Source organism: Mus caroli, chromosome 10 (genome assembly GCF_900094665.2).
Source record: "Mus caroli chromosome 10, CAROLI_EIJ_v1.1, whole genome shotgun sequence".
In the NCBI taxonomy this organism is placed as follows: Eukaryota; Metazoa; Chordata; class Mammalia; order Rodentia; family Muridae; genus Mus; species Mus caroli.
In genome coordinates, this window is record NC_034579.1 from 121,087,247 (window position 1) to 121,111,637 (window position 24,391).

Genomic DNA, 24,391 nt, shown 5'->3' on the forward strand with positions numbered 1-24,391 from the left:
GGTTGTGAGCCACCATGTGGTTGCTGGGATTTGAACTCTGGACCTTCGGAAGAGCAGTCGGGTGCTCTTACCCACTGAGCCATCTCACCAGCCCCTGGTTTTTATATTAAGCTCCACAATAGCCAAATGTACACAACAGAGACCCTGTCTCCAAAACAAAAAAATAATTAAAATGTATTTAATTTTTGTCTGTATGTGAGGGGATGGGGGACAGGTATGTATACTTGTATGGCAGTTAAGAGGACAATTTAGGAGTTAGTTCTCTCCTTACTCCCTGTGAGTCACAGGGATTGAACTCAGGCTATCAAGCTTGGTAACAAACTGGTTACCTGCTGATCCACCTCACTAGCTCAAGGTACTAGTGTATCTGAAGGACTTGGTAAGACAGGGTTGGAGAGCTGGGTGGTCAAAGAAGTGTAGGTCACACATATTTGATATTCTCAAGGGCTCCTATGTAGGAAAGAAACTTGAATACGAGGAAACGAAAAAATTTGTAATCCCAGAATTTAGAACTTGGAGGCAGGAGGATTGCCACAAGTCCTAGGTCGGCCTGGGCTACGATGTGAGATCCTATCTACAGAAAAAGTTAAAAAGATGTGGGTCCAGTTGGCATTATCATACGCACCTCAACAGTCACAGACTCTTCCAGCTTTTTGCATGTTGAGAAGATGGACTCAGATGTGGCAAACTCAAAATACCAAAGCTTGTTCTTCATTCTGCGTCAGCCAACAAAAGGCCCAGCAGGGAAGAGACAAGTTACACAGTCCTGACAGTGACCAGAAAGGGTGCTAACTTCCCAGCTCCAAGGGCAACCACTGTAGCTTTACTTAGGGGTTTCCTAGAAGTGTTTATGCTCATATCTAACCATTCTGTGTCAAACGCATGGTTACAAATCCAATCTTGTCTGTTTTTGTTTTGTTTTGTTGGTTTTTTTGGTTTTTTTTTTTTGAGACAAGGTTTCTCTGTGTACCTCTGACTATCCTTGAACTCCTATATAGACTAGGATGACCTCAAACTCAGGGATCTGACTGCCTCTGCCTCCCGAGTCAGCACTGGGATTAAAGGCGTGTGCCACCATGCCTGGCACAAATCCAGCCTTGATGCTGAGTGTTTGTTCCCTGACTTCTTTTAATACTTATTTTGTGTGTAGGCTCATGCATGTACACAGAGGTCAGCCTATTTTGTGGGTGTGTGCTCATGTATGTATACAGAGGTCAGCCGACAACCTACAAGAGATATTTCCCTCTTTCCACCATGTGGGTTCCAAGGATCAGACTCAGGTCAACAAGGCTTAGGTGTAGATGACCACTGAACTACCCTTCTCCCACTCCCCACCCCAGCACCCTTTTTCCCCTCTCACCTGCTATTGAACTTCTCAGGATATTTCTCTCTCATGAGATGGAATCGGTGAGCAATAGAAGCATCCTGGAGAGTTACAAGCATATTTTAGAGACCAGACTTACCTGTGTTCAGACCTCTTTCTCTGCTAAGTCCTCTTTCCCTCTCCCTCTCCTCCCAGCCCTCCCCCTCTTCTCTCCCCACCCCCATCTAGAGTACAGCATGTCCCAAGTTCATCTTTGCAGCCCATACCCCACTTATGTACCTAATTCCCAATTTTCCTGTGTCTCTTCCTTTTTGATCTCCAATTTCTGCCTGCTTAACCCACACTTCTCCCTTCTTCCCGACCCTACTCCACTGACCACGCCAATGGAGAAGTAGTTATTGATGATTTGAGAGGGAACTGGATCACTCTTTTCTCCATTTTGTTGGGGAATCACTTCCAGGAACCATCGGTCGAGATATACCACCTTACTTAGCTCTATATCCTTGAGAATCTTTCTCAAATTCTCACCTTCATAACCTAGAAGTGGAGAAGACAGGCTTGCAGCCATCCCTGAGCCTCAGGGAGCCCACTCTGAGTCCATCTGCAGACTTCCCACCCTCTGCCTCTTCTGTAGGAGCCCCCCAGCCCCTTGCCAGGGAAAGGGCAAGATGCCCAGGCTCCATGCTGCCCCTTCCACCCTGTTACAGAAAACAAACATTTCCAATGTATGTACATATAGAAATTATTCCAATATACCTTGAATAGTGAAAGACAAACCAGAAAAAAAAAAAAACCAGAAAAGGATGAGTTGACAGCCAATTGTGTTGACCCATGTCAACGATCCCAGTACGTGGGAGGCTAGAGAAGGAGGGTTATTGAAAACTATTGAAGACCATCCTGGGCTACACAGGAGTTCAAGGCCAGCCTGCACTGCACAATGATACCTTGCCTCAAAACACAAAAATGTAGCTGGGCTGTGGTGGCTCATGCCTCATGTGGGAGGCAGAGACAGGTGGATTTCTGAGTTCCTGCACAAAAAAACTATGTTTCTAAAAACAACGACCAAACCAACCAACCAACCAAACTCACAAAAACATGCCAACAAGTATGTTTTGCTTTATTTATTTATTTATTTATTTATTTTTGGTATTTCAAGACAGGGTTTCTCTGTGTAGCCCTGGTTGTCCTGGCACTCACTCTGTAGACCAGGCTGACCTCAAACTCAGAGATCTGCCTGCCTCTGCCTCCTGAGTGCTGGGATTAAATCATATACCACCACCTCCCAACAATAAATTTACACTTTCTGTTTGGTTAAATAAATATAAGCCTGAAAAAAAAGATTGAAAAAGGACAGAAGATATTCCTTCATGGTAGAGCACCTTGTATCTACCATGTACAAGAATTTATGTTCCATCTCTGGCACTGTAAAGTAAAGAATTACAAAAGGCAACAACAATTCATAAACTGGAAAAAAATAACTCTGTAAAGTTCGAGTTTGAGGGCAGCCTGGTCTACAGAGTGAGTTCCAAGACAGCCAGGGCTATACAGAGAAACCCTGTCTCGAAAAACCAAAGAGAGAGAGAGAGAGAGAGATTCCTGCAGGCAAGATTAAATTAGGGATTGTGAATGGGCAATTATCTTGGGTTATGCAGATTATCTCTTAAAACAATCACAATCACCATTGCAAGTGTGGTAGATAAGATGAGCAGGTGATCCTAGCGCTCAGCCCCAGGCAAGGGTGACTGATTGTCTCAAGTTCAAGGCCTGTCTGCATATAACAGTGAGTTCTAGGGCAGCCTGGGCTATTTAGTGAGGTCCTATCTCAAAAACCCAAACAATGAGCCAGCTCACTGGCTCAGCAGATAAAGGGGCTTGCTGCCAAACCTGAGTTTAGTCCTTAGGACTCACTTGGTCTAGAGAACTGACCCCTGAAATTTTCCTCTGACTTCCATATGACCATTGTGGCACATGCATGCATGCCCACATACATATGTGCACATGGATAAACACACACAAATAAATGACTTTTTAAAAAACCTGGGGTAGGGGTGGGGTTAGAGAAGAGGTCCCAGGAGATGAGACAATGGCAACAGATGGGAGAGATAACATTACTGGTTGGACAGGACCTGTCAGCCAAGGAATGTAAGCAGCCTCTAGAAACTGACAAGGCTTCTCATCAGACTCTGCTGAACTCTTAATTTTAGTGAAACCAAATTTGGTTTCTGTTTTGGACTCCTGTACTCCAGAGCAGTAGGCACTAACTTCATGTTGTTTAGGTTGCTTTGGAGGACTGTTAAAACAGCAACAGAATACTCCTAAAGATGTCTTTATTGACGGCTTAGCCCTTAACATGGCTCTTACCAGGCTCCTGCTATCCTTTATCTGTCAGGCTACAGATATTGTCAGGAACAGATGGATCTCCAAAATATGTATTTACTTATTTTCTTTCTTTCTTCCCTTCTTTCTTCTCTTTCTTCTCTCTCTTTCTTTCTTTCTTTCCCTTCCTTCCTTCCTCCCTCCCTCCCTCCCTTTCTCTCTCTCTCTCTCTCTTTCTTTCTTTCTTCCTTTCCTTCCTTTCCTTCTTTCTTTCTTTCTTTCTTTCTTTCTTTCTTTCTTTCTTTCTTTCTTTCTTTCTTTCTTTCTTTCTTTCCTTCCTTCCTTCTTTCTTTCCTCTCTTTCTTTCTGAGTCAGGTGTCTCTGTGTAGCCCTGGCTGTCCTAGAACTCGCTCTGTAGATCATGCTGACCTTGTACTCACAGGGATCATCAGCCTGCCTCTGCCTCCCCAGTGCTGACATCAAAGGTGTGTGCCACCACATCCAGATTCAAATTGTATTTTCAGCCTTGAAAATTGACATTTTTCTTTCACTTATAAAATATTATGCTTGCATGTGTTCACACACACACACACACACACACACATATGCATGTGTGAGCATGCATTCACACACACATGTAGATGGATGCATGCCATGGTGCCATGTTATGCCTTTGGACATCAGAGGACAACCCTGTGAGTCATGGAGTCAGATCTCCCCTTCTGTCCTAATGTGTTGTTTTAGACATTGAACTCAGCTCATGATGTTTTTATATGAGGAGTAATCTCACAGTGTTCACATACAACCTGTGTGTGTGTGTGTGTGTGTGTGTGTGTGTGTATGTATGACAGGATCTTACTATGTAACCCTGGCTGGCCTGGAGCTTGCTATATACATAGATCTGGACGGACGGTGCCAAACTCAGAGGTTTGCCTTCCTCTGCCTCTGAGTGCTAAAATTACACCTAACCTGGCAACATTCTGTATATTCTTGTGCTCATGATTCAGGCTGAATAAACAGAACCCTGTGAAAGTTTCATTGACATAACACAGTGAAGACTCAAATGTGTATTTTCTAAGTCCCTAATATGAAAAATGGAGAAATTAGATGAAAACTGGTCTATATACAAGTCTTAGGTTGGGACTGGAGAGATGGCTCAGTGCATAAAAGTGCCCACTATCAAGACTATCAAGCTGGGTTTGATTCCCCAGGATTCCTAAGAATAAAGGAAACAACTTACTCCCAAAGCTAATATACCCTGGGCTCCACATATGTGCTGCTATACACACACACACACACACGCATGCACCAAATAAACACAACACAGTAAGACAACTAAAAATGTCTTACATTATAAATAGAGTCAGAGAGCTCTCTGCTTTTTTCCCTAAGTTCTTTGAGAGATGACCGTGGTTCGAGGTTTAAACACTCAAAAGCCTCAGTGGCTTCAAAGGAAAAGTGGATGAGTACCACGAAGCCAGATGAACTGAGGTGAACTGGAGACTACAATTAGAAAATGCCTGGCCTCCATAGGTGCCAGGCACACACGTGGCACCCAGAAATACATGTAGCTAAAACATATAGAGGAATAATTATTTTTAAAAAACACAACACAGAAGTTGAACTGTATTAGGAGACAGAAGCAATTGCCTCAGAAAGAAATCAGCCTGGTCTACAAAGTGAGTTCCAGGACAGCCAGGGCTACACAGAGAAACCCTGTCTCGAAAAAAACAAAAACAAAACAAGACAATCAGAAAAAGCGGGTGGACAGCTGCTTGATGTACTAATGACCCTTGCTACCTAGGTCCTTCAGCTCGAACACAGCTCTCGCCACCACACTGTTCCTCACTCTCCCACCACACTTCTTTATCCTGACTGAGTCCTAGAGTTGTTAGGGAAGGGGACTGTCACCTTCAACAGCCCTTGGTTTAGAATACCATCCTTTTTTCTTCCAAAGCTCCTTCTTTGGCCACTCTAGCTTGGACCCAGTTTTGTGTATCTCTCTTCTTCCCAACACTCTCTTTATATCAGAACCCTAGGTTTTTAATCCCTCCCCCAAACAGTATTTATTTATTCATTTGCTTATTTACTTGCTAACGTGAATGGATGTTTTTGCCTGCCTGTATGACTGTGTACCAAGTGTTTGCAGTACCCACAGAGGGTGGCGTCAGCTTATCTAGGACCAGAGTTGCAGAAGGTTGGAGCCGTCGTGTGGGTGTTGGGAAAAGTGTCCAGGTCCTCTGGAAGAACAGTCAGTACTCTTAACTTCTGAGCCATCTCTCCAGCCCTGTGTCTTTCTCTTAAAGCTCCCCAGTCTCCCGCAAACCTCGCTTTTCCCACTTACCTCTTCCCCATCTTAGGCACCGAGCCAGATCATTTCCAGTGCCCAGGGGCAGCACAGCAACGGGAGGCACAGTGGCAAAGTTGGCTTTGTCTGAGGAGGAGGCAGGTGTAGAGATGGATGGATGAGGCTGGCCCTGGAACACTACTGCCCCATCTCCTGCCCAGAGGGAGGCTCTCCCTGCACTGACCAATGGTCTCTAGAATCCAGCCTACTGTGCCATCTCCACCACACACCAATATCCGGAACTGAGGAACATCTTTAAAGAATCTGAGCCTGAGATAAAAAGGAAGAGAGAAAACCGAAAAAGGATAACTGAGATCTATCCATAAGTCCTAGACAGATAAGTCACTTTTTGTCTCTTGTTCCTATGACTCCATTCCCCCTCGTCAAAAAACTTCAGTTTAGGACTGGGAGGCTAGCTCAGCTGATAAGGCACTGGCTTTGCAAACTCTAGGGCCTGAATTTGATCCCCAGAACCCACATAGAAAGGTCAGGCGTGTTGTTATTACAGTACTGTGGGGAGATGAGATGGGTGATCACAGGGCTAACTGGTCAACCAGCCCAGCCTAGTTAATGAGCTGAGCCACTGAGAGAGCCTGTCTCAAGGAAGTATGGCATTCCTAAAGGTGACACCTTAAACTGTTCCTTGGCCCTGATTCACTCAAATATCCCCAACTCCCCACCACACACACACATTCTCTCTCTCTCTCTCTCTCTCTCTGGCACACACACATTTTTATTTTTATATTTCTTGCTTTTGTTTTTGTTTTGTTTTGGACACTGGGTTTCTCTCTGTAGGCCTGGCTGTCCTGGAACTCACTCTATAGACCAGGCTGGCCTTGAACTCAGAAATCCACATACCTCTGCCACCCAAGTGCTGGGATTAAAGGTGTGAGCCACCACTGCCCGGCCAACATTTTTCAAGTGGGTAAAAGAGCTTGCCGAGCAAGCTTAGGAACCTGATTCAATCCTCACAGACTCTCAAAAGTTGTCCTAGGACCTCTGTGCATGCACTGTGGCATATGGGCACATGCACGCACATACATACACACACCACAGACAACAATAATAACAACAATAATAAAATGTAAAGGGGTGGGCAGATGGCTCAGTTGGTAAATGCCCTTCCAGCAAGCATGAAAACTAGGGTGACAGCAGATTCCTGTGCACCACTGGGATTTGAGTTTCTATTCCTCAGTGATTTGGAGAAACCCAAAACTAATTCCTCTCCATCTTTTAAAACTGGGACCGAGAGAGTCGGAAAACCAAACATAATATCCTAGTGACTAGGGGGAAAAGCATTTAGAAATCTGAGCTCTTGGGGTCTCCTCTCCTAACAGACAGTCTCTCTCTCTCTCTCTCTCTCTCTCTCTCTCTCTCTCTCTCTCCCTCCCCCTTTCCCCCTCCCTCCCCTGGCCCCCTTGAGCATACCCCCCCACATGCACGCATGTGCGCACACACACACCTCAAACCCTGTGATCCAACCCCTCACCTATACGCACCCTGGCTCTGGACCATCCTTCAGGTCAAACACCTGCCTCGGGTTCAGAATGTACTGGAACTTCCAAAGCACACTGTGTGAGAGGAAAAGAAAGGCCGTAGCACAGATGACTGGACTCATGCTCTGTACTCCATTTCTATCTACTCTTCTCTAATGCCCTCCCCTCAAAAATCCCCTCCACACACACATCCCCTTCCTCCCCACTCACTCTGATCCTCTCTCTCCATCTAGGAAGAACTAGCATAGGCCTCCTCACCTCTGCCCCTGCCCCTCCTCCTCACCTCTGCCCCTTCTCACCTCTGCCCCTGCTTGCCTCCGCTCTTAAGATTGATGAAGACTAGAAGGGGGTGGGTGTTAGAAACGGGTTCAATCTGCAGTGTGGGTGGGGGGGGGGAGAAAATAAGGATAAATAAAGCAGGATATTGTCAAGGATGAAGGCAAGCTCTGCAGGGGGACTGACATTTTCCAGGATGCTTCTCCCCTCCCCTCTCCTCCTCTACCAAGCTGGAGTTTTTGGAGATGAGGTATCCCCTACTTTCCACTTCAGTCCCTCCCCCATAAGACTCAAATCAAAATCTGGCATGACCTTTAAGCCCATGACCCTCAGTCCAGTACCCGAAAAGCCTCAGGGGTGCACAGGCTTGTATCATCTGTGGTCTTGTGTTTGCACTCTTGTCCAGATACCTGGAGACAATGAAAGAGAAAGATAATATGAGTCATCCAGGGATCCAATGGGTGGGTCTCACTTGGATCCTCTGTTCTAAACACCGCTCTGGCTGGGTATGGTGGCTCACACCTATCCTATAATCCCAACACGTGAGAGGCAGAGGCAAGCAGATCTGAGTTCAAGGCTAGTGAGAAACAGTAACAAAACTCTATAACAAACCACAGGTGTTCCATGTGTAGTGGCATGTTCACAAGAAAACAGGGACACTTTCCTGTTCAGGGAAAGCTCCTGTCCCCTCCCAGCTGCTGTTGAGAGACTTACCAGGACGCTGGGGTAGATGGAACACGGGGGCAGGATATGATCACGGAGCAACCCACAGTCACACTCAGGACCTACAGCCTGCAGACAGTCGTCATGGATCTAGGAGCACAAAAGGGAAACAGAAATCATGCAGGGGACGGACCTACAGCCTGCAGACAGTCGTCATGGATCTAGGAGCACAAAAGGGAAACAGAAATCATGCAGGGGACTTTATTAGTTCTCAGCTTGAGAGTATGGACAGGAAAGAAAGCCCTTGGGAACAAGAATAACTATGGCAGTAAGAGAGTAGAGAGGGTCTCTCGAGGGACAGTTCCTGAACTGACCTCCAGGTGGCACCACACACAGTGCAGTCCTGTTAGGCTGTGGTAGGTCCGGATCTTCTTCTGGCAGCGGTCACAACGCCCTGAATGACAGCCTCCTCGAACCCATACGTGTGACTGGACCTTGGGGGAGAGGGGCAAGCCCTTCCTTGTCTGGGAGCACCTCGTGTGAAAGGCAACGAGGGGGCAGAAGAGGGCTAGGGACCAGGGCTAGGATGGGGTTAGCAGTGTAGGAATGAGCGGGCGGTGGGGGTCACTCACACCAATGTCTTTCCGAGACTTGGCATAGGTGCTGACTTCACAAGGCTGGGCCTTCATGGCACAGTGGTCATGAACAATGTACTTACAGACTGGGGAGAGGGAAGAAGGTCAGAGCCTTAGCGGTGGCCTATTCCCCCTCTTCTCCTTTCTTGGGAGTAAGGAAGGGTCACTCACTGGAACAAGACATGCAACCCTGGCTGCCAGGTTATGGTAGAGAAGTTTGCAAGGGCAAACCTCATCTCAGTCTCCTAACAATGCAGATGCCTCCTCCTGTCTGTCTCTACAATGTCCCTGTGCTAGGCTTGGAACTGAGCTAGAAGCTCTTTGGGAGTTTGAGGCAAGCCTGGTCTACATATCCAGTCCAGGCTTGCCAAAGCTACACAAACCTTGTCTCAATAAAATAATCAACTCTTTGGTGTACAGCAAAAGAATAATGCCTCCTTTCGATTAGTTAATTGCATACATTTATGTGTGTGGGTATGCGTGTGACACAATGTATGTGGAAAGATCAGAGGACAGCTCTCTGGTCAGTTCTCTCCCTTTATTTCGGGTTCTAGGGAATCAAACTCAGAAAGTCATGTTTGGAAGCACCTGCCTTTACTCACTGACACTCATCTCATATCACTGCTTGTTTGTTTTGAGACAGAGTCTTATGTAGTCCAGGCTGTACCTTTAAGGCTGGACTTAAATTAAACTTCCTCTGTAACTGAGGCTGGCCCTGAACTCCAGATCTTCCTGTCTATAGCTGAGGAATGCTGTTACTGCAGGCATGTGCTAGCAATAACAGTATCCACATATTTACTGTTCATAGTTATCTTCCTTTTCAGTCAAGGAAACTAAAGGTTAAAGAAAAACATGAAACTGGGTATGATGACTCACTCCTTTAATGCAACATTCAAGAGGCTGAGGCAAGTTGGGTGTGGTGGTGCACACCTTTAGTCCCAGCACTTGGGAGGCAGAGGCAGGGGGGAATTTCTATGAGTTTGAGGCCAGCCTGGTCTACATAGCAAGTGCTATGACTTGAGAGAGACCCTGTCTCAAAAACAAAAAGAAGGAAGAGAAGAAGGAGGGAGGAGGAAGAGGAAGAAGAGGAGGAAGAGGAGGAGGTGAAGGAAGCAGTAGCAACAGTAGCTGCCATTGCTGCTACTGAGGCAAAAAGATTGCTGGGAGTTTTGCGATCAGTTTGGGCCATACAGTTCCAGGCCAGCCTGAGCTATAGTGTGAGATACTGTCTTTTTATTTACAAGGTTTTCTAAAAAGATATATTTATGCATTTTATGTATATGAGTACACTGTAGCTGTCTTCAGACACACCGGAAGAGGGCATCAGATCCCACTACAGATGGTTGTGAGCCACCATGTGGTTGCTGGGAATTGGACTCAGGACCTCTGGAAGAGGAGCCAGTGCTCTCAACCGCTGAGCCATCTCTCTAGCCCTACAAGTTTGTTGTTGTTGTTGTTGTTGTTGTTGTTTTTTTAATAATAAAGATTATTTTTATAAAAGGCATATATAGGCTTGGGCTTTCAGCACAGCATACAAATAATAATAATTAATAACAGAAAGTTATATTGCTTCCCCAGGATCATAGAGAGTGAGTAGCAGAGCCCCAAAATTCAAATCCTTGTTTCATCTGAGTTCATAACATCACGTCCCCACTAACTCCTGAGCTTCCCTGCTCCCACATTCCCGGTGTGACTCACAGTTACAGCTCAGGCCCTGTTTGCCAAGGCTAATGCTCTGTTCGCACAGGTTGCAGTAGACCAGTCTGGTGAATCTCTTGGGTCTCCATATATGGTTGCCATCATCTTTCATAGTCTAGGAGGTCACAGAGGATGCCAGCTTCTTAGAAAGCTATCCCTGGTTCTCTGGTGAGTATATTCCAAGACCGCACTCGCCCTGCCCTTGCCAGCCTTTCTCACTCACCATGTTCATTCCCAGACTTTCTCACTCACCATGTCCATCCCCAGGAGCACAAGCAGCGGCACTGTTGTAGCCCCAGCCCGGACCCACTCGTCTAGAGATACAGAGCCACTGCCGTCCTGATCCATCTCTCTCATCATCTCCTGAAGGATCTGATCAGACAGGAAGAAAGGCCTTTGGCTGGGAGTGGTCCCCAGACCCTCTCCACCATCTCCTAGGACACCACACAGTCATGCTAGCAGAGGAACCAGGTACCCGTGGGAGATGGGATAAGGTAGATACAGGACCGTGGGGGGTCGGGGTGGGGATGCAATAAGGAAAAGGACAAGCTGCCTCACCGGTCTCAGCTCAGACACATCCCAGTCTAGATATTCGGCCACTCGCATCATCTGAAGGATGATTTTTTCCACTTCCTGAAGAAAAGAGGGTAAAAGCCACAGATAGCCGCTTACTATGGCCACTATACAAACGTCCTCTAGAAATCAGGGCTCCTGGATTCCACTTCCAGATTCACCTCTTGTTCTCAGGTGCCTCTGACAAGTAAGTATTTATAGGCTTCCCATCTCTTGGCTTCCCTATTTTAGAGAACAAGTTCTTGGGAACTGCTTCCATAGTTAGTTCTAGGGGAATAAGTATCTCCTTGATACCACTGTCTTCTGCTCTTTTTTTTTTTTTTTTTTTTTAAATGCCGGGGNGNGGGTAGTTTTAGGGATGAATCCAAGGTTTTCTGTATGCTATGCAAGCTCTGGTCCATTAAGCTACACCTCCAACCTTTCCACTGTTTCTGGAGACCCTGGAAAAGTCTAGGTGTACGAGCACAGGCAGTTGGACAGACTCCCTTGCCAAGCACACAGGTCCCACAGCTCACCGTGCTGTCCAGGATCCCATTTCTGTCCATGTCGTACAGCTTGAAGGTGACTGTGAAGTGTTTGAGCAACTGGGTCAGTTTATGCGAGAGATCCAAAGAACTCATTCCAAAGCCAGGCATGGTGGCCCTGTAATCCCAGCACTTGGAAGGCAGATCTCTATGAGTTCAAGGCCATGCTGCTCCACAGCATAGAGAGTTCCAGGCCAGCCAGGGAGTCATAGTGAGGCCCTGTCTCAAAAATATATTAAACACCAGCCGGGCGTGGTGGCGCACGCCTTTAATCCCAGTACTCGGGAGGCAGAGGCAGGCAGATTTCTGAGTTCGAGGCCAGCCTGGTCTACAAAGTGAGTTCCAGGACAGCCAGGACTATACAGAGAAACCCTGTCTCGAAAAACTCAAAAAAAAAAAAAAAAAATTAAACACCACAAAAACAAACCCCCAAGAATTCAGAAAGCAAGAGAAATAAAGAGATATGGAGGGGATCTTGAAGTTAGGAGTAGGACTGGCAGGCTGGAGAGATGGCTCAGCGGTTAACAGCACCGACTGCTCTTCCAGAGGTCCTGAGTTCAATTCCCAGCAACCACATGGTGGCTCACAACCATCTGTAATGGAGTCTGGTGCCCTCTTCTGGTGTCTCTGAAGAGAGCAATGGAGGTATGCTCACATGCATAAAATAAATAAATAAATCTTAAAAAAAAAAAAAAGGAATAGAAGTTGACAGAGCAGATCAGAAAGAAACAGTTGTAATCCCAGGACTCAGGAAGCTAAGGCAGGAGGATAGACAATTTGAGACCAGGATGGGTTACACATTGTGAGCCCCTGTCACATACAAATGAAACAAAAAAGGGAAAACAGCCGTGCATGCTGGCCTTGGTAAATACAACAGAGGCAGCACACACTTCTATGTGCCATCAACATCCGAGGCCACCTCCATGGGGATGTATAGACCTGGGAACTGAAGTGACTGTGGTGGGTAGCATTAGCTGTAGGCAGCTCAGGAGAACAGAGTAAACAGGCCTATTTTCAGGTCTCACCTTGTTGCCTTTAAAAATCTCAAAGGAATCAGGCGTGGTGGTGCACGCCTTTAATCCCAGCACTCGGGAGGCAAAGGCAGGTGGATTTCTGAGTTCGAGGCCAGTCTGGTCTACAAAGTGAGTTCCAGGACAGCCAGGGCTATACAGAGAAACCCTGTCTCAAAAAACCAAACCAAACCAAACCAAAAATCTCAAAAGAATGTGGAAAGGGGGGCTGGGGAATACTTCCCTCCGCTTTCCACCACCCCCCTTTTTCCTGTTGAAGAACAGCAAACTCACACTCTAGCTTGTCTTCTGGCCGGCCACCTTCTAGGAGGGTGAAGTAGCAGTACACATCACTGAGACAGATCACATTGGCTACAAGATGAAAACATGGCAGATCCAGGGTCAGATCTACTTTGGGTCTTCTTGTGCTTTTCTCAGCTCTCCCTTTATCTTTCTTTTTACTAGCTCCTAGCTCAGTGAGACCACCCTCTGCCTTCCTCTCCCTTGATGAGACCACAGTATGTGACTATTTCAACCCTCATTCCCAAATTCAAACTATTTCAACATCTCCCCAACCCCTGCCTTGTAGACCCAGGCCAGCCCTACCTGCTTAATCGTACCTTTTGACTTGGTCTTTTCAGCCTCAACTTGACTAGTGTGGAAGGACCAAAACAGAGTCCAGCATAGGTGATGGGGAACCTCCTCCACTTCCAGATACATTTTCATGAATTGTTCAAATCCTAGGTACCCAATGGCCTGTGATAAAAGTGAGTGTTATTTTGAGGAGTCTGCAAGATAGAGAAGCTGGGGACTGAGGAATGGGGGTAGATGATGGATGCAGAGTTCTGAGAAACACAAGAGGCAGAATATGGTTTCTTAGGCCATCTCCAGAGTTAACTAGGAGCTCTTGTTTTGTTCTAAAGCAATAGCTACAGTAACAACCAACAACTGGGGTCTTTACAGGAGAGAAAACAAGAAGCGGGCCCACAAAAATCCCCAGAAGTTGGGGATCCCAGTGGAGAAGTAGTCCAGGAAAGAGTGCCCCATGCCACTTACATCTCCCTGGCAAAATCTGTTCATCTCACCGTCGTCAAAGACCTTCAGTACATCGCTGACCCTTTTGGTGGAGTCTGAGTAAGACAAGAACACAGGATAGCCTGGCCCTCTGCCAGAGTTCCACTTGGACACCCACAGGTTAAATGGGTCAAATGAAAGGACACGTCAGCTCTTCCACAGCAGTAGCCCTCTTTCCCCTTTTGAGGCCTGGGGCAAGCTGTCAGGAGGGAAGGTGGATAGAGAGGCTGGGCCTCCAGAACGATGGGCTGTGTAAGGAGACCAGCTCCAGGTGGCTGGGGCACTGGCATGCAGTGTCATGAGAATGAAGTCTCCAGAATGGAAGGACCAGGAGAAAGACTCACATTCTATGTACTTTTGCAGCTGAGCAAAGTCTTCTGGGCTGATGAGGCCCTTCTCTTTGGCCATCCTTCTTCTCTTCCTGAAGGTGATCACAGAGACAGCCCGGTAGTACAGCTGCTTGCTTTTCAGAGGGTTAGACTAGGGGAAGACCAGAGAACTGGATAGTGCCAGTTGTCTGCGTCGGGTGCTTCTTTTCCCTGTATTCCTCTCTACAACCCCCCCGCCCCCACCCCCACCCCCGTGTCTGTTTCTAACTCTCCCCAACAAGGCCTGCCCTGTCTTTCTTTCTCTGACTCATCTCTGACATTTTCTTTCATTTCTGTCTCTTTTCTTCCACTGGGACTTCTCCCATCTGTCTTGATTCATCTGACCACTATCACCATCACCCCCACTGCCCCCCCCCCCCCCCCCCCCCCCAGCTCCCCGGGATGCACCTGGCCTTGTTCAGTCCCTACCCCCCACTTCAGACTCTGTGGTCCCTCCCCATCTCCTGTCCTCCCAAGGTCCTTACCACCTCAGCACACCTCATAAGGCAGGACCCCATCTTGCTCCTCCTCCAGCCACCACTCCCCCGAGCCACACCCCTGCAACGACCTCTAGCGCTTGGGACACGTGACTCCGAACTAGCGGTGGCTGGGATCCTATCTAGCTAGCCCAGGGCTTGGGGCTTTCTAGGGACGGGCGGGAACTTGGCTAGTGGGACTGGAGGAGGTAGGAAAGGAAGGCTCCAGTTTCCTAGGTGCAGGATGGTTGAGCTGCAGGCTGCAGGCTCAGCTACGATGCCAGATGTTCCACCATGCTGGGTTACCAGCGTTTGTGGAGCCCCACCTTTTGGTACTGGATCCAGGAATCAAACAGGAACAATTACTCGGTACTGACTAATATCTGCCTTAAGGACTGAATAATAAAAAGGGTGACGTTTCTTGATGGTGTTATTTTGTTTGTAAAGGTCTCCCTACTATGTGGCTCTGGCTGTTCGAGAACTGGCTGTGTAGACCAGGTTGCATCAAACTGGTTCAGCAATTGACCTGCCTGAGCCACTGGCCCAGGGAAGCTATTGTATCCAGGGCTCTGGGTCTCCGAGGCAAATGTTCTACAATTGAGCTACAGCCTAACCCACCTTGGTTATTTAATAACAGCAACAACAGTAATTACATATTTGACAGAAATAAATAGTACAAGGCTACTGAGGATTTAGACTGCTCAGACCTAACTGGATTCCACTCTTGGCTGTGAGGGGCCCGTGGTTTGGAATAATTACACCTGGAAAACAGGGAGAATGGTACCTGCCTTTCACAGCTGGAAAGTTAAATATATTAAAAATGCCAGCCGGGCGTGGTGGCGCACGCCTTTAATCCCAGCACTCGGGAGGCAGAGGCAGGCGGATTTCTGAGTTCGAGGCCAGCCTGGTCNGAGGCAGGCGGATTTCTGAGTTCGAGGCCAGCCTGGTCTACAAAGTGAGCTCCAGGACAGCCAGGGCTACACAGAGAAACCCTGTCTCAAAAAACCAAAAAAAAAAAAAAAAAAAAAAAAAAAGCCTCAAATTATGCCTGTCATAAAGGAAGCCTACAAGAAATAGCAACTATTATTGTATTGATAAATATTTAAACTAAATATTTAAATGAAAAAAATTTTAAGAAATAACACAAAAGAATTAAATGTTCAAATAAACCAAGGAGCAGTGCAGTGCTTCTCCACCTGTAATCTAAATTCTCAGGAAGTCGAGGCAGGATCATCATGGGTTCATGAGTTCAAAGCCAGTCTGGGCTACACCATGAAAACACATCTGTCTAAAACTACCCTTCTCTCAATCTCTCTCTGGAACAAAAAACAAAAAACTTCTGGTGGCCCACACTTATAATTCCAGCATTGGAAAGGTGTGGGAGGGGCTGGGGGGAACACAAGGATTTCCATGGCTACTTAGCAAGTTCAAGGTCAATGTAGGATACATTGAGATCCTGTTCCAAACAAACATTAAAAAAAAAAACACCTCACTTCAGCTGGTGTGGTGATACATTCTTGTAGTCCCGGAAGCAATGGGGGGCGGGGGGGGGGAGGGGGAGGCGCACTGAAGCCTGAGGATGCTGAGTTTGAAGCCAGTGAGACTTTATGGCAAAAGTTACTTCAACTAAGCTGCACATGGTGAAGCATACCTTTCATGGAAGCACTCTGGTGGCAGAGGCAGGAGGAGCTCTGTAAATTCAAGGCCAGCCTAATCTACACAGTGAGTTCCAGAGTAGAGAGATCATGTCTAAGAACAAACAAACAACACAAAACCCACTTGCTATTCTTTTAGAAAACCTGATTTGATTCCTAGATTCCTAGCACACATATCAGTTGGCTCACAATAGCCTATTCATTCCACTTTTAAAGGACATGATGTTCTTCTGTCCTCTATAAAAACCACACACACACACACACACACACACACACACACACACACACACGGCAGACACTCAAATATATACACATAACTTAAAAAATAAAATTCATCAATCTTGGTGGCCTATGCTTTTAATCTCAGCACTTAAGAGGCACAGGTAGGTAGATCTCTGAGTTTGGGGACAGTTCTACACATTGAGTTCTTCAATACATACTTTTTAGCCAGACCCAGTCTCAAAAAACAAACAAATAATACAAAAACAAAAACAAAAACAAAAACATAAAAACCCAAGGGGACTGGAGAGATGGCTTAGCAGTTAAGAGCACTGACTGCTCTTCCAAAGGTCCTGAGTTCAATTCCCAGCAACCACATGGTGCCTCACAACCATCAGTAATGGGATATGATGTCCTCTTCTGGTGTGTCTGAAGAGAGTTATAATGTACTCACATAAAATAAATAAATCTTGGCCGGGCGTGGTGGCGCACGCCTTTAATCCCAGCACTCGGGAGGCAGAGGCAGGCGGATTTCTGAGTTCGAGGCCAGCCTGGTCTACAAAGTGAGTTCCAGGACAGCCAGGGCTACACAGAGAAACCCTGCCTCGAAAAACCAAAAAAAATAAATAAATAAAATAAATAAATCTTAAAAACAAAACAAAGGGCTGGTGAGATGGCTCAGTGGGTAAGAGCACCCGACTGCTCTTCCCAAGGTCCAGAGTTCAAATCCCAGCAACCACATGGTGGCTCACAACCATCCGTAATGAGACCTGGCGCCCTCTTCCAGTGTGTCTGAAGACAGCTACAGTGTACTTACTTATAATAATAAATAAATCTTTAAAAAACAAAACAAAACAAACAAAAAACCAAGAGGGGCTGATGAGAAGGTTGGGCAGGTAAAGGAGCTGCATAATCCTGGCCACCTTAGTTGCATCTCCAGAACATAGAAGGGTAAGAGTCTGAGGGCTGGAGAGAGATGGCTCATTGATGAAGACCACTGGTTATTCTTCCAGAGCTCCTGAGTTCAATTCCCAGCAACCATCTATAACGGGATCTGATGCCCTCTTCTGGCATGCATCATATATACACTCAGAATATTCATATATAAGTAAGAAAAAAAAAAAAGTGAACATGAGCTGGGTGGTGGTGGCTCACACCTTTAATCCTAGCACAGGGGGAGGAGGCAGAAACAGAGGGATCTCTGTGAGTTCAAAGACAGCCTGATCTAGAGCGAGTTCCAAGACAGACAGCAAGGGCTTCTTTTACACTGAGAAACTCTGTAAAGGGGGGTGGGGGGAGAGGAGGAGGAAGAGGAGGAGGAAGAGGAGGAAGAGAAAGAAAAAGGTAAGAATGAACCAACTCTACAGAGTTGTTTTCTGACCAACACACTTATTTATACTACTGTGGTACATGTGTGTGCACGTGCACACACATACACACTAAAAATAAACAAAACTTTATAAAAAAAGAAAAAAAAAAAAGAAGAAGAGGAAGAGAGGAGAAGGAAGATACAGCTGAAGCTCAAGGAAGTCGTGGGCTGGGAGAGCCCAAGACAACTGATAAGCCGGGGAGTGAGGCTCCAGCCCCAGCACACAGCTCCACTCTCCCTGCCACATGCTGCCCTCCTGTTCTCAAGCATGCCAGGTTTTACCTGACTATACTATGGTCCCTGCTGTGCTGCCTGCTTAGGACATTTCCCCTACTCCGAGAAGAGCTGTCTTCTTGTCTCAACTAAAAGACCAGCTCCTTCATGAGAACTTCCTTGATGTTGGATCCTGTTTGTTTGTTTGTTTGTTTATTTATTTATTTTACTTTGAGGCAGGGTCTCACTAGCTCAAGCTGGCTTGAAACTCATGTAAATCTTCTCCCTCCATCTCGTTACTTTTCTTGTTCAATCTCAATGTGGCTTCCCTGTCAAATCACCAGTAGAAATTTTTATCCCTTCCTTAAGTGTTCGTATTTGACCAAGACCTTGGTTCCACAGAGGCAGGACCTTATCAGTCCTCTTTCTACTCTTTCCTCAGTACCCAAAACAGGATTCAGCATGGACTGGCTTCTTAATATGGATTGTACAAAAGGTTCTATAAACCTGGGTAGTTGTTTTTGGTGGGGTCAATTAGTCCAAGTTTGGATGAATAGCATGCCACCAAGTGTCCACTTGGCAGTCAGTAAAGTATGAGATAACGTGGAGGGAACATAGTAGGTACTAAGTAACATCTGTGTTCCAAAGGCTCTCTGAGAAGATTTGAAAATGACCTTTTAGGACAATGACACCTAAGAAAAGGACTTTGCCTTTCTGGCCTTCATCAGTGACTATAACCCATCCTTTGCTGCCAACAGAGCTAATGAATATATGAGTCTTATGATATATAATAATACATAAGAACTTGAACAGCTTAGTTAGCATCTCTGAGTATTGCTGGGGAATTTTAGATGATTCCAAAGTTCTGGGAAATGGAGACCGAGAAAGAAAACAAATAAGGAACCAAGAAAAGAGAGAGGCCAAGGCACCTCTCTGGTCATCCTTCACAATGACACGAGTCCTTCCTGTCCCTTCTCTGACTCTCCAGGTCTCACACCTGGGAGAGGCAATATATAATGGAAACTGAGAACTTTTTTGCTTTTATTGTTTGTTTTTGAGCCAGAGTCTCACTATGCAGCTCTTGTTACAGCTGGGATTACAGGCATCTGCAGCCACACCCTGCTGGAGAATGGACCTTTGAATTAGGTGCAAGCTGGAATCTCAGCTCTTGGATGAGTCCTTTTACTCACTGAACCACATTAAAAATGTTAAAGCTGGGAATCAAACTCAGAGACTTAAGATTTCAAGCATGCATAGCTACTGATCTATACACACTAGCCCAGTCTTATCAATAAACAGGTGCCTAGTCAGTCACAAAGTGGGTTTTTAAATAAGTTTACATAGCAATTATACATAGTAAAATATGTGATACAGAATGAGAATTCAATAAACATCAACCAATATTATATAAGGTGACACACAAAAATAGTCTTATGTCTGGTGAAGCGTGGTAATATAGACAATTCCGGCTACTCAGGAGACTCAGATAAGGGGGTGGGATGCTTAAGGCCTGCCTTGGCTACAAAGTAAGTTTAAGGACAGCATAGGAAACTTTGGTTAGACCCTGTCCCCCTACACACCCACAAAGTGAGAAAAAGAAACACATTTGGATATTAGGATAAATGGTACTTTTAAGCCAAGAACTCACAAATTCTAGTGACTTCTATCAGTAGCAAGGCTCAACTATGTACCTTCCACTTAAAATACAAATACTTATGTCAGGTACAGACATGTAGTAGCATCAAGATGGTGAATTTGCCTCTGAGAAAATGAGGAGGTGGCTGGAAACTATAGAGTCAGGAATATCTGTGGGTTGGGACCCTGGACATGGGGGTTTCTAGGGATCTAGTCAGATGCCCTGACTTCTGTCAGAGAGTATAAATTGGCTGCCCCTGGACCTGACAGAGAGGAGAGCAAACTACAGGATACTGGGACCTTAAAGACCTGGAACAAGTCCAAAGTCTTCTAGCTTCTTCCCCACCTGAGGCTATAACCTGGGCTAGTCCAGACAGATGCAGGGCTAGAAGGGTGGTGTCTGTAGTCCTACCCCCAGCTATTTGTGACTCACGCTCCCCCCCCCCCAGCCCCACCCCGGGTTTCCCGACTCACCTCTACCAACTTAGGGTGAGACCAGAGAAACTCACTTGGAGGGGAGGGAAAGAATCCTACAACATTCTGGGCTCAGGATCCCAGTCAAGACTCTAGACAACCTGTTCAAAGTACACCCACCAAATCTTGGCGCCTCTCCTTCTTCAGATCTAACTTTAAACACTGAATACTAAAATTGCAGCTATCAAAGAGATAAGGTTTCCACTAACACTTAACGTTTCCTTTCACTTCATTGCTCGCTTTCAAATTCATCATTACTCAAGAATTGGCTTAGAGCCGGGCGTGGTGGCGCACGCCTTTAATCCCAGCACTCGGGAGGCAGAGGCAGGCGGATTTCTGAGTTCGAGGCCAGCCTGGTCTACAAAGTGAGTGCCAGGACAGCCAGGGCTACACAGAGAAACCCTGTCTCGAAAAACCAAAAAAAAAAAAAAAAAAAAAGAATTGGCTTAGCGTGTTTCTAGGACTTTCAGGATGCCCCAGCAAGAGACTTCACAGAGCAGGTACTCCTAGCTTTAGAGCCAAGCCTAATGAGCTGGACTAACCACATCAGGCATCCCTTTTTCCCAGGATTGAGGGTCCGTTCTTTCCTTCCCATCCCTGCTACTAGTCAGAGAGGTTGGTTTTTTGTTTTGTTTTTGTCTTGAAGCATCAGAATTCATTAAATCGCCATAAACATCAGGGATAATTGTGTTGTCTGGATAAGGGGGTGGCACACTATGTTCCTGGGTGTCGTAGCTACTAGTACAGGAGGAAGTTACGATGTTGGCATAGTTGGGGGATGTGGGCTTGTATTTTCTGAGACTGTGGAGATGACCAATAATATTTACTTTTCTTCCTCCGTAGTCAGGTTCATTTCTTATTTAAATCTGAAAAGTGGCTTCCCACCCAGTCTTTTCAGAAAACTCCCCGTGACAGGTGTGGAAAGGATCGGAGGCCAAAGAAGAACCCTCTTCACCCGTGTGGCACCTTGGGTTTTCAAAAGGCACCTTTCTTCCGAGTTCCCAGGAGCTGAGCTTCCCAGCTCTCCGAGTGAGCAAGAGGGATAAGGGTGGAGGAAAGGTCTGGGGGAAACGCAGCTTACCCCGGTCTTGCGTCTTGCGCTACAGCAGTCCCGGAGTCCGAGCGCAAACCCTTCCAGCAGCAGGCTCCAGCTGTCAACGCTTCCTTCTCTGGACGCCGCAGCCCTCACCCAGCCGGTGGGGCGGCCCCTTCCGCTGCCCTTCTGGCCCGGTGCGAGAGTGTGCGAGTGGCACGGGGCTCGCGGGGGTTCTACCTTGACCCAGGAGAGCGCACGGTCGGAGCAGGGGCGCCGGAGCCCGAGCTGGGCAGGAGGGGATGGGTTAGGAAGACGCGGCCGCCGCGGGGCCGCCCAGCTCCTGACGACACACTGCCCGCCCCCGACCCAGCCTGCCCTCCTGCCGCGCCCAAGCCCACCGCTGTTGCCAGCTTTCCAACACAATCTGCTCCGGGCCTCCAGAGTATCTCCAGGGCTCTGGTTTGTGCCACTTTCTCCACTCCTACGCTTCTGTCTTCCCACGCCTGGGGCAGCTCTACTTCTTTTCTAATTAGTCAAAACCTCTCCCATCATCCCTTCCCAGGAAGGCCAAGGTAGGGGTCAGGGTGCTGATTGGAACCACCCAGCGACTGGTCAGCAATTGGCCGGCCCTCCAATCTCCAAATCGTCACTTTGGACGCGCCTGCCCAAGTCAATGATTCCATATTCAGGAGAACCCAGAGGGGCAAGGCCAGAGTTCCACAATTCACAACCCTAGACCTAGGTACATTTCCTTCTCCACATAGCTTCACATTGCTTGATCCTGCCTGAGATAATTGCCCACCTCTCCTCCGAGTTCCTCAGCTCCGCCTCGGACTTGTCTATGCACAGCCTTTTCTCTCAAAAATCCATATCCTTTCCTTAAGACTAGGGTGGCGGTTTAGGTGCATAAAACAACGTTTGACTTTGTTCACCTTTTCTCCATACCCAACCCTAGCACTTTACCCTCTGGCCTTGGCAGATGGCACAGAAGTCGTTGGGCAAAGGTAGAGTCTGAAGGCAGAGCCTTTCAGTTCCTCCTACCTGTTATTGGAGCTGTCAGGACTCTTGAAGCAGCATGGTTGGTGTGAGACTGAACGGAGAGGAGACCAATGAGTGGGGGATTTACTGGTAGGGACTGGGGACCCAGGCATCCTGCACCCCCGCCCCGCCCCGCCCCAAACCCAGGACTAACTCCCTCCTACCCTTCTCTGAAGTAGGAGCAGCGCAACAAAGTCTTGGGTTCTTGGAATTGTATCCTCTTACAGCTGGGAGTAGAAAGGAGTGGGAGAGCAGACTGCTTGTTGGAAATGTGTGTATATATTCGGATCCAGTGAGGGTCAGAGAGAGAAGAAGAAAAAAAGAAAAAGAAAAAGAAAAAGAAAAAGAAAAACCGAAAGAAACTAAAGGCCCTCTAGTGGAAACAGAGAAGTAAGCAGCCCTTAAGTATTTGGAGACAAAGCTGTTGAAGCAACTAGAATCTAGAGTAGTGGGGTTTGCTGCTGTTGTTGTTATTTAAACTTTAGATTCAGATCAGGAGTTGGAGAGTGATCTGTCTCTGTTCTGCTGTCCTTTTCAGGTTTGTTCTGGTTTGCTTACATCCTGACCCTTCACTGCGGTTGTTTTTGTTTTCATTTTTCCTTTTCCTCCTCCATCGCTGTCACCACCATGCTGCAGATGAGCTTCAGTGCCTGGAACTTGCTTCTCCGGTGCAGCACCACTGATCTATACTGCGATCCCACACCCTTCTCAACAGTATATGCTTCACCGTTAGCAAAGTCCAGCTCCCCTTCCTACATAGCCTCCTTATTCACAGTCCAACAAACTACTTTTTCCTGAAACAAGATTTTAGTATGTACATAGCCTAGGCTGGCAATGAACTTGCCATCCTGGCTCAACCTCTCAAGAGCTGGGTTTACTGGGTTTATTAGTGTATGCCACTCCTGCTATCAACAGACACGTTTGAAGGTCTCTTTATACCTGATCTTGTTCTTAGTTCTTTCTGTAGGATAAGCAAAAACACAAACTGAAGCAAGTGCCTAGATGTCTGTAAAGCTTCCTAGCTCTTGATCACCGTAAACAAAGATTCTGTTTAAATAACACTGTGTCCCAAACTACTCTTCAAATCTTCAAAGCGTGCGCCACCACTGCCTGGCAGGAGCTCAGACTTACTGTAGCATCTTTGTACCTTATTTTGGATCTGTGCTTTGCCATACTCCCAGGTCAGTTGTTGGTGAGGGTGGTGGAAGAAAAGCAAAGAACCATCTACGGAGGAGGAGGTGTTTGATGTCTATAGTTCCAGGTGCTCATCTCTTTAATCAACCACATCATACAAGTCAGAAAGAAAGAAACCACAGTGAACAAAGGGAAAGGAAAAAACAAGCCTGTTTTCCCAGCCTCTTCTTCCTCTGGGTGGGGGTACACATCCGGGGCCCAGGGCTGGGTCCAGGGCCAGTATACTGAACAGACAATTGAGTTTCACTTCCTGCCAACCTGCAGAGATGGGGGCAGGATGTCTGAGGGGTACAGTGATGGGGAGTGTCCAGAGATTAAAGAGTAAACAGGTCACACTAGGACTTCCCCTCACTGAGCAGGTCCGTGGAGAGCTGTAGAGACCACTCTTGCAAGAGTTCAAGTCATGTACCTCACTAATTTTCAGAGAAAGGGTACTAGATAGACAGGACTTAAGTGCAATTGATGAACAGATATGGATTGGTGGGCTTGGGGTGTAAGTTCACTGGCCAGAATGATTGTCTGACTTAATGCTAGCTACACTCTAGGTTCCACTCCCCAGCATCCCTCCCTCCACCATACACAAATGCAGGAGGAAGCAAAGGCATGGGTGAACACACACACAAAGTGAGGGATTAGAAGTATACCCATAGCCGGGTGGTGGCGCAAGCCTTTAATCCCAGCATTTGGGAGGCAGAGACAGGCAGATTTCTGAGTTCGAGGCCAGTCTGGTCTACAAAGTGAGTTCCAGGACAGCCAGGGCTACACAGAGAAACCCTGT

General features: G+C 46.8%; 2 protein-coding genes across 9 annotated transcripts in view; one reads left to right on the plus strand and one right to left on the minus strand.

Annotated features, from left to right (window-relative positions):
* Dgka (diacylglycerol kinase alpha) overlaps window positions 1–22,722 on the minus strand; it is a 24,770-nt gene extending 2,048 nt beyond the window's left edge. The window contains exons 1-22 of one of the 8 annotated variants that reach the window (XM_029482606.1): window positions 22,584–22,722; window positions 22,423–22,471; window positions 21,427–21,666; window positions 14,281–14,416; window positions 13,919–13,992; window positions 13,483–13,618; window positions 13,157–13,234; window positions 11,844–11,893; window positions 11,314–11,388; window positions 11,008–11,127; window positions 10,756–10,870; window positions 9,055–9,143; window positions 8,797–8,916; window positions 8,474–8,572; window positions 8,101–8,169; window positions 7,783–7,856; window positions 7,487–7,558; window positions 6,172–6,257; window positions 5,985–6,074; window positions 1,701–1,861; window positions 1,361–1,425; window positions 626–716 (exon numbers count right to left, since the gene is read on the minus strand). In XM_029482606.1, coding sequence (XP_029338466.1) covers window positions 626–716; window positions 1,361–1,425; window positions 1,701–1,861; window positions 5,985–6,074; window positions 6,172–6,257; window positions 7,487–7,558; window positions 7,783–7,856; window positions 8,101–8,169; window positions 8,474–8,572; window positions 8,797–8,916; window positions 9,055–9,143; window positions 10,756–10,870; window positions 11,008–11,127; window positions 11,314–11,388; window positions 11,844–11,893; window positions 13,157–13,234; window positions 13,483–13,618; window positions 13,919–13,992; window positions 14,281–14,344 — 1,728 coding nt within the window. In that variant the 5' untranslated portion in view covers window positions 14,345–14,416; window positions 21,427–21,666; window positions 22,423–22,471; window positions 22,584–22,722. Of the gene's footprint in view, window positions 1–625; window positions 717–1,360; window positions 1,426–1,700; window positions 1,862–5,984; window positions 6,075–6,171; window positions 6,258–7,486; window positions 7,559–7,782; window positions 7,857–8,100; window positions 8,170–8,473; window positions 8,573–8,796; window positions 8,917–9,054; window positions 9,144–10,755; window positions 10,871–11,007; window positions 11,128–11,313; window positions 11,389–11,843; window positions 11,894–13,156; window positions 13,235–13,482; window positions 13,619–13,918; window positions 13,993–14,280; window positions 14,417–14,789; window positions 14,871–21,426; window positions 21,744–21,779; window positions 21,897–22,183; window positions 22,240–22,422; window positions 22,472–22,583 lie in introns of those variants that run through there. The other 7 variants (XM_029482607.1, XM_021175351.2, XM_029482608.1 and 4 more) reach the window with 7 other exon arrangements.
* Pym1 (PYM homolog 1, exon junction complex associated factor) overlaps window positions 22,389–24,391 on the plus strand; it is a 22,419-nt gene continuing 20,416 nt past the window's right edge. Inside the window, exon 1 of the mRNA XM_021175359.2 lies at window positions 22,389–22,509. Within this exon, the coding sequence (XP_021031018.1) occupies window positions 22,491–22,509 (19 nt within the window). The 5' untranslated portion in view covers window positions 22,389–22,490. The remainder of the gene's footprint in view (window positions 22,510–24,391) is intronic.